At 36.1% G+C, this 13,533-nt stretch overlaps 1 protein-coding gene across 1 annotated transcript in view; it reads right to left on the bottom strand.

Moving 5' to 3' along the window:
- Positions 1-291: 291 nt before the first annotated feature.
- The window catches only part of htra1b (HtrA serine peptidase 1b), a 36,237-nt gene continuing 22,995 nt past the window's right edge, over positions 292-13,533 (bottom strand). The window contains exons 4-9 of the mRNA XM_051124475.1: positions 6,086-6,280; positions 4,325-4,357; positions 3,875-3,989; positions 3,643-3,700; positions 3,404-3,499; positions 292-1,404 (exon numbers count right to left, since the gene is read on the bottom strand). Coding sequence (XP_050980432.1) covers positions 1,236-1,404; positions 3,404-3,499; positions 3,643-3,700; positions 3,875-3,989; positions 4,325-4,357; positions 6,086-6,280 — 666 coding nt within the window. The 3' untranslated portion in view covers positions 292-1,235. The remainder of the gene's footprint in view (positions 1,405-3,403; positions 3,500-3,642; positions 3,701-3,874; positions 3,990-4,324; positions 4,358-6,085; positions 6,281-13,533) is intronic.

Below are 13,533 nucleotides of genomic sequence, written 5' to 3'. Positions count from 1 at the left end.
TGATCTTAAAATGAAACCAAGCATGACATCCATTCATGACAGAGTATTAAAAGTCATTTTGCTACTGGCATGACAAATTAGCTAAGAATGGATCAAACCTCTAAAGACCAGATCTACACAGCAGGACGTCTATTAAAACCTCTAATAAACTATCAAGAATTGTTAATAGAGCAATTCTGGGCACTCACTTCCTCAAATATTCCCTGCTAGATTGTTTCTTGCTGGTTCAATCTAGTTTTGCATTAGCTCTTGATGATGATTGTGAAGTCAAACAGTATGACACTGAAACGGTTTAAAAATGTTAACCTTCTTTAATTTCGTTTCTGAAATTGCCGTCTGACAGACACAGACACACAAACATTTAATGAAGAAAAGGTATTCCAAGATAATAGTCATCCTCTAATGGCCCACAAATACTGTCAAGTCTGAGATCTGAGTGTAAGTATAAAAAAATGAAGAAAGCTGAATAAAGACAACAAAATTTCATGATGCCTTGCTGATGTATACATTAAGATGAAATATAAGGTCTGTTCCAAAACGTAGTGAACTGCCTGTCATGTAATGTCATAGGTGACTGATTTGGAACACACATAGGCGTCAACTTTGAATGAAGTATGGAAGACTCATAACTGATTTCAGTAGTTAGCTGTTAGCATTTTGCTAAGCTAACAGCATAATACTCAACCCAAAACAGAACATGTATAACTCCAAGACATATTTATAGAGTGTTTATGAAAATTAACCATGATTTTACTACAAATAAAAACATTGTAATACCACAAATTAACCATGGTTTTGCTACACTAACCATAGTTTAGTCATGGTGGTTGTAGTAAAACTGTGGTTATACAAATGGTGATACGCATGTCAAAAAATGTGGTTACTACACTTTTGCAATAACAAAACCATGGTTAATGTATCCGCCATCATTCTGCCTTATAGGCAGCTCACTATCTTTTTGGAACATACTAATTATATACATTTCGAAGTGTTAGTGAACTAGCCAGCACTAAATTTTCATATTTATTTACAAAGGGCTCATTCTAACATGGTATACTAATGAATAAGCAGAAAATGACTTGGGAGATATGAGAAGTGAGAAAGCTGAGATCAGTATTTAGGATGGATGATGGTTGGACTGGAAAGTGTTCACTATGATTTCTAGAATGAGTGTGGCTCCGGACACACACTCAGTAAAAGTCTGAGAACCAGCTCATGGGTGAGCATAAGGGAGGTCAAGGGTCAATCTCCTCAGGAATGATTGTGAGGATGACATCTTCGTTGCCACGTCGTACCACTGTTCTCAGACTCTCGTCTTTCTTGATGGCTGTGCTGACGTCACTGGCTGATGTGATCCTCTGACCGTTAATGCTGATTATGACGTCGCTCTCCATCAGACCGCCACTGGCAAACAAAACAGGAAGCAGTTAAAACTGACCTAATTTTAAGTTAGAACTGCCCTAATTGTTCTAGCTGTGCTTTTATCGGATTCTCATTACAAAACAATATTGGGTATTGTTAGACGGTGATGTCACTAAGCTAACTTTAAGCTTGATTGTTCAGTAAGAAATTTCTGTTTCAGAATTTTACCTAATTCTCAGGAAACGGTGCTTACTACTGATGCAGTTTTATGTACAGTTGAAGTCAAAAGTTTACATACAGTACACCTTACAGAATCTACAAAATTAAAATTATTTTATCAAAATAAGAGGGGTCATACAAAATGCATGTTATTTTTTATTCAGTACTGACTATTTATCTTTCACATAAAAGATGTTTACATATAGTCCACAAGAGAAAATAATCATTGAAATTATAAAAAAAAATACCCCATTCATTGATTTGTAATACTGTGTTTTTGGCTGAATGATCCACAGCTGTGTTTTTTGTTTATTGATAGTTGTTTATAACTTTTTAAACTGCCTGCAGTTTTTTTTTTTTTTTTAGAAAAATCCTTCAGGTCCCACAAATTCTTTGGTTTTTCAACATGCTTGTGTATTTGAACCCTTTCCAACAATGACTGTATGATTTTGAGATCCATCTTTTTACACTGAGGACAACTAAGAGACTCATATGCAACTATTACAGAAGGTTCTAATGATGCTCCAGAAGGAAAAACACAATGCATTAAAAGCCGGGGGTGAAAACTTTTAAACAGAATGAATATGTGTACATTTTTCTTTTTTTTGCCTGAATATCATATTTTTTCATTTAGTACTGCCCTTTAGAAGCTACAGAATCTACTTACATGCATCCCAGAAGACAAAATAAGTTAAATTGACCCTGATCTTCAAAATTCAAAAAGTTTTCACTCCCTGGCTCTTAATGCATTGCGTTTCCTTCTGAAGAATCAGTGAGCGTTTGAAAAAAAAAATAACATGCATTTTGTATGATTCCTGATTTTGCTGATTCTACAAGGTGTATGTAAACTTTTGACTTCAACTGTAATATTAAACCCTAAAATATTTTTAAAATAATTTGTAAAATACTTTTAAAATAATTTTTCACCCCTGCACTTTCTGTTCAACCCTGCTGTTTAAATTTTTTTATGTAAAAATGGTTTGATATTTCTGACATCAGTTTCTTTATTGATTTTATTGATTTATTTATTTTGAAACTTATAATCATTCTTCTACGAAACATCTGCAAAAAAAAAAACTTTTTTAGTGTAAATCTAGTGAAAATCCAAAACTACTAACTATAAATTTACATTTCTAATGGGTAATGCTCAATATATGGTTTCAGAAATGTTCATTCTTACGCCATTTCCTGAGAATGAGCAATTTCAACAATGTTTGAAATAGTTGTATATGAGAGTCGGCTCTCGTTGAATTTGAAATAGTTACATTTAACTGATTATGCTCTATGATGGTAATTTTTTATAGATTGTAGCCACAAAATACAAGTACAAAATTGGTTACCCACAATGACAGGAAGTGGCCACTTACGTACTGTTCACATCATCTCGTATAAGCTAAAATTGTGCGGACTACTTGTGAGTCAGTGTTCACCCCCACACAATGAAATCCCAAAAGTTAATTTTAGTTACAAAAACTTTTATAGTCTGTCTAAAGGAAATTAAAAAAGAGAAAACACTGCTGCTTCAGCAGGAAAATGACCATTTTGGAAAGCCCAAAACTGTTAATTTAAACCAGTATGTATTCACACAGAGCATCTGTATGGTAAAGAAAGCATTTTAGAAAGCTTTTAATCTAGTTTGAGGGCACAAAATTCCCCAAGCCAAAATTCTAAATCTCTCAGATGATCCCCAATAAATCCCATTTATTTTTAAGTCCCTCCAAGCACCTGATTTCATTCTTGCATGTACTCCACTTTTCCTTGTGGGATATGCTTGGTTTATTGATTGGGGAAAACTAGTGGCTTCATGCGATGGGCTACTTACACTTCAGCTGGTGTTTTTGGGATAACTTCAATGACGTAAGCTCCAGAGGTGACATCTGGGAAATCGTTCTGTTTTTCCTTTAGCTCTTTAGCAAGTCTGTGAGTGACAGATTGACAGATTCACATAAATGTCATGTTTTCTGGTATCCAGCTTCTGCTATGTATACGTGTAATGGATAATACAATTTGAAATGCACAACAGTATTGAAAAAAAGCACATGCACTGCATTTGTGACTCACGTTGGGGTTAATGTCATCATTCTTACACCGATGTACTTCTTTTTTGTGGCTGTTTTTCCTGAAAACAAATATGAGATATTGGTTATTGGTTGATACTATAAATCAGACTCAAATCAGTAACCAGTTTGGTTACCAACATTTTTCAAAATATCTTCTTTTTGTGTTCAGTGTTGTTCACAAAGAGTAATTGTTTCAGATTTTGCACATTTGAATCTGTCATTTTGCTCCTGACCTTTAGCCTGTCTGTCATGAGACTCGGCCAGGAATTGTCGGATCTTGTCAGAGGGAATGGCAAAGGATATTCCTGCTGTCACCTTCAGTGTGTTAATACCTATCACCTCACCATCCTACAGCAACAGACACAAGAGTGAAAACAAAAGTGTAAATGTGAACTCACACAAACACACTGCACATCTGCACGCACAGATGTCTTCCTGTCACAACGGAATGTTTCCGCCATTGATCACTATGCATGCACGCATGTGTTTACAGTCACGGCAGACTCAACACAGAGGCTTTTTGCCAACATATGTTTCTAGGCTCATAAAGACATGCTATAAACATGATCTGCCCTGGCTGCGTTCTGTTACTCCTGCTAATTCACTAAAACATATGACTCAAGCTGTTTCATTGTTTATATACTATATGATTAGGACATATTAACAAAAAGCAAAAATCTTACCAGGTTCACCAGGGGCCCTCCTGAATTACCATACTGAAACACAGAAAGAGTTTAGGTTTAAGAAAAATGTGTGATTAATTTTTTTCTCTTCATAATCAAGAGCACTTTATTGTGGAAGCCCGTTGCCGGCACCAACTTAAAAAAAAAAAAAAAAGAAGTTATTGTTTTTATCTCACAGCTCACAATTTTTTTCTCTCTGAATTGTGTGATACAAACTCGCAATTTTTTTTTTTTCCCTGAATTGCGTGATAACTTGGAATTCTGACTCTTTTTCAGAGTTGTGAGGTATAAACTCGCATTTGCAAAATATAAAGCCAGAACTGTGAAATATAAACTCATTTCTAACTTTTTCTTAGATTTGTGTGATATAAACTCGCAATTGCGAGTTATAAAGTCAGAATTGTGAGACATATACTTACAAATCAGACTTTTTTTCCTAGAATTGTGCGATTTAAACTCACATTTGCGAGAAATAAAGTCAGAATTGCAAGACAAAAACTTGCAATTCTGACATTTTTTCTCACAATTGCTTGACATAAACTTACATTTGCGAGAAATAAAGGCAGGATTGTGAGATAAGCACTCGCAATTCTGACTTTTTTTCTCAGAATTGCATGATATAAACTCACAATTGTGAGTTATAAAGTCAGAATTGTGAGATAAAAACTTAAAATTCTGACTTTTTTCTCAGAATTGTAAAATAAAAACTCAGCTGACTTTTTCTCACAATTGCTTGACATAAACTTACACTTGCGAGAAATAAAGTCAGGACTGTGAGATAAGCACTCAAAGTTCTGACTTCTTTCTCAAAATTGCATGATATAAACTCGCAAATTGTGAGTTATAAAGTCAGAATTGTGAGATAAAAACATGAAATTTTGACCTTTTTCTCAGAATTGTGATATGAACTCAATTGTGAGAAATAAAGTCAGAATTGTGAGATAAAAACTAAAAAAAAAGCCTTTTGTCTCATAATTGCATGATATAAAATCACAATTGCGAGTTATAAAGTCAGAATTATAGAATCAGAATTATACCTCAAAACTTGCAATTCTGACTTTTTTCCTCAGAATTGCAATATAATCTAACATTCTGACTTTTTTTGTCAGAACTGCATAATATAAACTCATTATGAGTTATAAAGTAAGAATTGCGAGATATATGCTTTTGTCTCAGAATTGTGAAATATAAACTCAATTCTGACTTTTTCTCACAACTCCAATTCTGCAATTTTTGCAGTTCTGACTCTATTTCTTAGAATTGTGACTACCATTAGTTACCATTAGTTTCTAAGTATTTATGTATCGCAATTCTGACTTTATAACTCGCAATTGTGATTTTATATCACACAATTATGAGAAAAAAGCCTTTTTTTTTGTTTAGTGGTGGAAACGGGCTTCCATACGTTTTCCATACTCTTCCATAGTCTTTAACACTCTTAAAAATAAATGTGCTTTAAAAGGTTATTCACAGTGATGCCATAGCAGTACCATTTTTGGTTCTACAAAGAACCAGTTAGTCAAAGGTTCTTTAAAGAACGGTTCTTCAGATGTTAAAGGTTCTTTATGGAACCATTTAGACAATGGCATGAAAGTGCATTCAAGTCAAAAGTATTATTTACTATCACTAAATCAACCTGAAATCTAAATGAAATGTATCTTTATTAATAGATACAGACAAAACTGAGCATCATGTTATTGACCCACTTAGCCAACAAAGACCGTTTGTACGCAGTGTACGATCAACTGCGTTTGGGCTCACATTGATGATGGCATCTGTCTGGATGTAGTCCATGTCAGAGTTACGCAAGCCCAGCTCTTTGCCGCCTCTCTGGGTGGTGCTGACGATGCCTGTGGTCACTGTGTTCTGAAGGGAGAACGGACTGCCGATAGCAACCACAAACTCGCCTGGTCTCAGATCAGCCGACCGGCCCAACAACAGCACTGGGAGTTTCATCTGCAATATAAAATAAAATACATAAGACTTTGACGCCATTGTCTCAAGTCAAAATCCATTGTTCAATTAAAAACAAAAAAACATACTTTAAAAGCAGAATTATGATAAGGCCTATAGAATTTCCAAAAATTATAGTACATGTTGATTTTGGGTGAACTGTGATGGTGTATTAAATGTATTTTCCTCGAGTGCTCTGTGGTATGGCAAGCTAAGCTGACCGTAAGGCAGAAAAAACACCCATAATGCTTTCATCACCATTCTACACAGCTGGTATGAGGTTCTTCTGCTCAGTAGTTGGTTTTCCAAACATGAAGTCTGACATTGCGGCTAAACAGCTGTACCTTTATCTCTATGTGCTGACTTTGATGCAATGTCTTGCCCTGTACAGTGGTTCAGCATTCATAGATGATCATACAGATAATGAAAGGCCTCAAAGAGCCACATGAGAAAGCCACACACCTCAGCTGCTGAGACTAAAGCAGACCACAGCTTTCTGATGTTTGCATGAGAATGTGTCCTCCATGTTACACCCTATTTATCTTCTAATAAATTGCATGTCTTTTGATGACATTGGCTGGGTCAGATGAAAGCAGTTGTCTTGCTGTTATAAAACCAACCCAAATGTAAAATGATATTACTTCGCTTCTTGCATGTTTCAGAACATCTTAAAAATGAAATGTCCAGTGAGTGACACTAAAATCACTTCAGTTTTATCTGAAACAGATGAATGTGACAACAGTTTATTACTTTAGTTGTTGTATTTTGTCAGCTTGCAAATGAGATATCCAGTGAGTGCTGCTAAAAGGTTAATTCCCTATCATGTTTAAAAGTACCACCTACATTAAACCCTATTTAAGATCATGACACAATATTGTGCAAGGATCAGAATAAAATTAATCAATAATCTGCCACAGTAATCATAATTTGTGTGAAAAGGAATAAAAGTTGTTACTGTTTTACTGCCTATAGTGTTAATTGTACCTGGTTTTCTACTCTTCCAGTCATCATGGTTTTTGTACAAAGGTACTTTCTTGTGAAACATGTTTTAGAGAATCATAATGTCATATATAATGACCTATGAAAAGATCAAGTGAGTTTTAGAGATAACCAGATTAATATTTTATGACTTCAGTGATGTAATACTCCGAGTAGAAAATGGGAAATGTGGAAATTCACATTTATGAATTGCATTCATTGTATGTGTGTATATGTGGTGGTATTTTTACTAGCTGATAACTCATGAAGAGCTAATAAAATGTGTGAAGGAGTCAAAACAGCCCCAGGAATTCTTCCATTGCACACATAGAGATCTGCTGTAAGAAGATGGCTGTTTGATGCCTGTACTGAACTGTAATGGGCAACATAGCTCCTATCCCTTTTGAAAAAACAGCATATGCCAGTTAGGTATGTCTTGAAGCATGACTGCTGGTTTGAGCTGGTTTAAGCTGGTCTTTAGCTGGTTTAAGATGGTCGTGCTGGTGCTAAGCTGGTTCTTAGCAGGAGCTAGTTTCTTTGGACCAGCTTAGAACTAGCACATGACCAGCTAGGAACCATCTTAAACCAGGTCATGATCAGCTAAGCAGCAGCCTAATCAAGCTTAAACCAGCAGCCATGCTTCAAAACATGACCAGCTAAGGACCAGTTTAAACCAGCTCATGACCAGCTAAGCACCAGCTTAAACCAGCTCAAACCAGCAGCTATGCTTCAAAACATGATCAGGTAAAGACCAGTTTAAATCAGCTCATAACCAGCTAAGCACCATCTTAAACCAGGTCGTGATCAGCTAAGCAGCAGCTTAATCCATCTTAAACCAGCAGCCATGCTTCAAAACATGACCAGCTAAGGACCAGTTTAAACCAGCTCATGACCAGCTAAGCACCAGCTTAAACCAGCTCAAACCAGTAGCTATGCTTCAAAACATGATCAGGTAAAGACCAGTTTAAACCAGCTCATAACCAGCTAAGCACCATCTTAAACCAGCAGCTATGCTTCAAAACATGACCAGCTAAGGACCAGTTTAAACCAGCTCATGACCGTCTAAGGTCCATCTTAAACCAGCTCAAACCAGCAGCCATGCTTCAAAACATGACTAGCTAAGGAGCAGTTTAAACCATCTTATGAGCAGCTAAGCACCAGCCTAAACCAGCTCAAACTAGCAGCCATGCTTCAAAACATGACCAGCTAAGGACCACTTTAAACCAGCTAAGGACCAGCTTAAACCAGCTCAAACCAGCAGCCATGCTTCAAAACATGACCAGCTAAGTACCAGTTTAAACCAGCTCATGACCAGCTAAGCACCATCTTAAGCCAGCTCAAACCAGCAGCTATGTTTCAAAACATGATCAGGTAAAGACCAGATTAAATCAGCAGCTCATAACCAGCTAAGCACCAGCTTAAACCAGCAGCTATGCTTCAAAACATGACCAGCTAAGGACCAGTTTGAACCAGCTCAAACCAGCAGCCATGCTTCAAAACATGACTAGCTAAAGAGCAGTTTAAACCAGCTTATGAGCAGCTAAGCACCAGCCTAAACCCACTCAAACCAGCAGCCATGCTTCAAAACATGACCAGCTAAGGACCACTTTAAACCAGCTAAGGACCAGCTTAAACCAGCGCAAACCAACAGCCATGCTTCAAAACATGACTAGCTAAGGATCTGTTCAAACTAGCTCATGACCAGCTAAGGACCAGCTTAAACCAGCTCAAACCAGCAGCCATGCTTCAAAACATGATCAGCTAAGGACCGGTTTAAAACCAGCTCATGACCAGCTAAGTACTAGTTTAAACCAGCTCATGACTATGCTGGTTAGGTATGTTTTGAAGCATGGCTGCTGGTTTGACCTGGTTTAAGCTGGTCTTTAGCTGGTATAAGTTGGTCAAGTGCTGATCATGAGCTGGTTTAAACTGGTCATGTGCTGGTCCTAAGCTGGTCCTGAGCAGGAGCTAGTTGCTTAGGACCAGCTCATGACCAGCTAAGCACCAGTTTAAACCAGCTCATGACCAGCTAAGCACCAGCAGCCATGCTTCAAAACATGACCAGCTAAGGACCTATTTAAACCAGCTCATGACCAGCTAAGGACCAGCTGAAACCAGCTCATAACCAGCTAACCACCAGTTTAAACCAGCTCAAACCAGCAGCCCTGCTTCAAAACATACCTAACTAGCATATGCTGTTTTTTCAACAGGGACGACAAGAATGGTAGGTATTCTTGAACATCCTGTCCTTTTCAGGATATCATTTTATAACATTGTGTTCTGTTTTTGGGTCGTTTAGATGTCTTTGGTCCATATTGCAATCATATTTCATTTTGATCGCACCAGTGTTCATTTGGATCATGTTTGATATGCACCAAGGTTTGGATGACAGCAGAATCACACCTGTATTAATTTTAATCGGATCAAACCTGCCAAGTGTGAACATGCCTTTATACACAAACAATTCAAATGCTTTGATGCTTTTCTACCTCCACAGCCAGTTTTTAGCCTTGATAAACTTACACAGCTCTGTTTATTCAGCTGCTATTTTGTTATATTATAACAGCTGTGATATTATAATAGATGAGCACTTCTGAAATAAACCAGCCAAACTCTAACCCTCTGGTTATGTGCAAAAGCAGTGCAAAGTGATCAAATAAACAAACTATAGCTTATTAGTTGGATTTACAGCACATGGAATGATAAATCCTGGTTATGCACCAGACTGTGAACTTTTGGTTGTTTGGAAAAAAATAATAAATCAAAGTGCAATCAGTGCCTGTGGTGGCCACAGCTGTATGGTTGACAGCATTCTGAGTCAGATTAGATCCTCCCTTTCCAGTCTTTAGATTTCAACACCATTCCCCTTCTGGCAACAGGAAAACAGGGAGGAAATGAAGACAAAAGTGCAATGAGGAAGAGACTGCTCAAGCTGGGCCTGGATGGAAAACAAGTCTGTTGAAACACACGAAATATATCAGAATGTGTAATCTGAAAAACGGCATAAAAATAAATTATAGCCTGTATTAAAAAAAATATTTTTATGGAATGTCCTTCCAAAGTCTCGTCATATAGAGTTGTCTGTATCTGCATGTGCACTGCTATGTACAGCTGTCAGCCTGTGGCCTAAGGATAATTCCAGATGCTGGAATAGAAATGATGGTATTCTTATTAAGGGAGGAGAAGATTTTTAGAAAAGCTGGAATGTCATTTGGCAAACATGTTATCTAAGTCAGACACGATAGCATGGAGCGGACCACAAAACCAGACCCATTTGAATTCTACACAGAATATTATCATTTATAGCAGTATTGGTGAGATTAGGAGGAGAAACTGTTAGACAAACAGCACTGACAAGTAGAAGAGATACACTTTTTAAACTACACATCCTACATCTAAAGGGGTAATCTAATGTGTCATAAGATGTCAAAAAAGAGGACAGGGCTGATGGATATTTCCCACCCTGTCCTCCTGTTTCAGTTGAAATTACGTCAACACAGAATAACGCTGCCCGTTTCAAATCACTTCAGCGGACATTTAAGGGTTAACCTAGACCCTAACAGAGGGTACAAAAGGACCGATAAAAGAAACAAGCCCATATTTTTGAAAGCATAGTGGAGAGAGTATGGGAAAATGCCTGCTGAGCATTCCAGGCACTCTTGTTTGCAGATGCGCAATCAATGCTTTGCTAAAGATAACATGCTACTGTTCTACTCCTTCACTTACTCCCACAACCTCCGACTGCATCTGGCAACCTACAATCATGTGCTTAAAGCCAGCAGGCTATGTCCTGCACCAAATTTGTCTTTGCTAAGTTTAGTCTTCAAATTGCATGTGTTTTTGTGTGTAAAACAACATATGTTATATGTCCTGACCATCCCTTCTCTAGTTTCTCTGACGCTGAACCTGCTTGAATTGTCTTATAAAGACATCATTTGACTCATCCACTGTGCAGGAGAAAGGAAAAGACAATAGTGAAATTGTCCCCTCCTGCTAAATTTAAAATACCATTTGCCACTAACTGGGAATAGTCTTGTAACAATGATCATATTTCTGATGGCTTCTTAACTTCCTTTTTCAATAGGAAAGAAAATGACATTTATCAAATCATTCGATCGGGTCTTTAATGATGACGATTTTTCTCCCCATTACTTTTAAACAGTCAGGACTAAGCAGAGATGTTGAATTTCAGCATCAGCTTGATATCAGACACTAAAACCTTGCTGAGTGTTGCTTAAAAAGTATAGGACAATTACTTTTAGTGCTGATTGTACCAGCTGAAGAGCTGAACTGTGCAAACTGGTGAAAGATGATCAGATGGTCATGTACAAAATGACGGTCAAGGGCTCCTTGTGAAATTCAGAGATTTGGAATGTTCATTGAGGAGTAGAATCATGTCTATTTTTTATGTAAATAGTTTAAAAGATATAATAAATCATATTATTTTAAAATTAATAATGATAATTATTATTATTTATTTTATTATGCATTGTTTTTTATTCATTATCTTTATATTTTTTTATGTAGAATTATAGGCCTTTTATAGGTCTTAATAGTTTGACATTAATATATTGTTTAAACAAACAATAAAAATGTTTCATCCTGAAAGATGTTTTTTTTAACTCCCATACTAATGATTACATTTCAAATTTATTATTTATTGTTTGTTTATATATTTATTTTTATATTTATTGTATTTGATAAATTATTTATAATTTTTAACATTCATATAATTTTATACAAGCATCCAACTATAGGTACTTTGACACTAATATATTTTTGAAAATGTTTTTTCTTTAACTCCATAATCATAGCTACAGTTTTACGTGTACTTTTCATTATTTTTCTATCAAATATGTAATTTATTTTAGAAATGTATTACATTTTATATTTATACATAATTTTCTACATAAATATAGAAACAGTTTACACTAATGTATGGTTTTAAATACAAATATTCCATCTTGTTGGCAAGCATGTACCACTGTTTCATACCCCCCAATCTCTAGCTTCATTTCCCATCAATCAGCTAACCATAACATAATGTTCACTGATCGTCCTAAAGGGCGATTTAATCAGCTTGTGTCGTCTGTAAGAGTGGAAACGGATTTGACGACTATTTCATTAAATCCCTCTAATCTCTTTACAAGTGGATCATTGAAGTGAATTTAGAAAGCTCTCTGAGAAAAGAAAATGAACAGCTCTTGCCAGACCCACAGAGATGAATTATCCAAACTGATGAGTCAGATTTTACAGGACCGTTTCCACAGGGCAAAACGGCTGGCCTGATTTCAGACCGCTCAACCTCGATGTAGGTCCAATCTGAACTGATGTTTTGTGTGTTTGCCTCTTGAGTATCAAAGCTGAAACTTTAGCCCATGACTCATTGTACTCAACAACCTCAAGATGTTCCATTATCAAGGATGATTTCTTTTAACCCTTTTGCTATTCTGGGGATGGTTGTCAAACATGAAGTGAAACAAAATCAGGTAAAAACAATGAATCTTTGACATTATACTCATTCATTCCAGTACAGCATGGCACCTGCTCAAATATATGTGAACTGATAAAAATGTCTTTAAATAAAAGCCAATTTCTGCCAATGCATAAATGTAAATACAGAAGGTGGTTGAGAAACTGACATATCAAAATGCATTTTTTTAAATTATTATTATTATTTTTGCATCTTTTACCATGTAATTTGGGGGTTGAATTGATCACAATCATAATAGAAATGACAGTTCAACAGTACCTCAGAGTGTTGAAGCTTTGTAGGCATGTTCATGACCCTAAATGAGAAATAGTCGCACAATTTCAAGAAAATCATCCAAAAGCAGTATTTACAACAACTAAAAATGTGTTGCGGGTCAAATAAAGGTGAAATGTACAGAGGAATACCATGGTGTTAAACTACCCACTTGCATGGTTTTGGTTCTGTTACAAAAAAATAAAAAATAAATAAAAAATTTTTTTCCTAAACTCCTCCAAATAATTATATGTGAGCAAAAGCTAATAGTATTTAATATATTTAACACCTGAAGAGCCCAGTATCAACTGAAGAGCAGATATTCTCAAAACTAGTCTTGGCTAGTAACCACTGTTCTGTGAAACTCTCAACATTAACCTTAACCAAACCGCACTCTATTAGAAGATGTTTTATGGAATAAATTTCCATAAAAAGTTTGATTCATGGGATTATCAAAGCTATTTGCCTTAAAGGATTAGTTCACTTCCAGAATAAAAATTTCCTGATCATTTATTCACCCCCTTGCCATCCA

Source organism: Labeo rohita, chromosome 12 (genome assembly GCF_022985175.1).
Source record: "Labeo rohita strain BAU-BD-2019 chromosome 12, IGBB_LRoh.1.0, whole genome shotgun sequence".
In the NCBI taxonomy this organism is placed as follows: Eukaryota; Metazoa; Chordata; class Actinopteri; order Cypriniformes; family Cyprinidae; genus Labeo; species Labeo rohita.
Note: the sequence above shows the minus strand (reverse complement) of the source record. Positions and strands in the feature narration are given on the sequence as shown.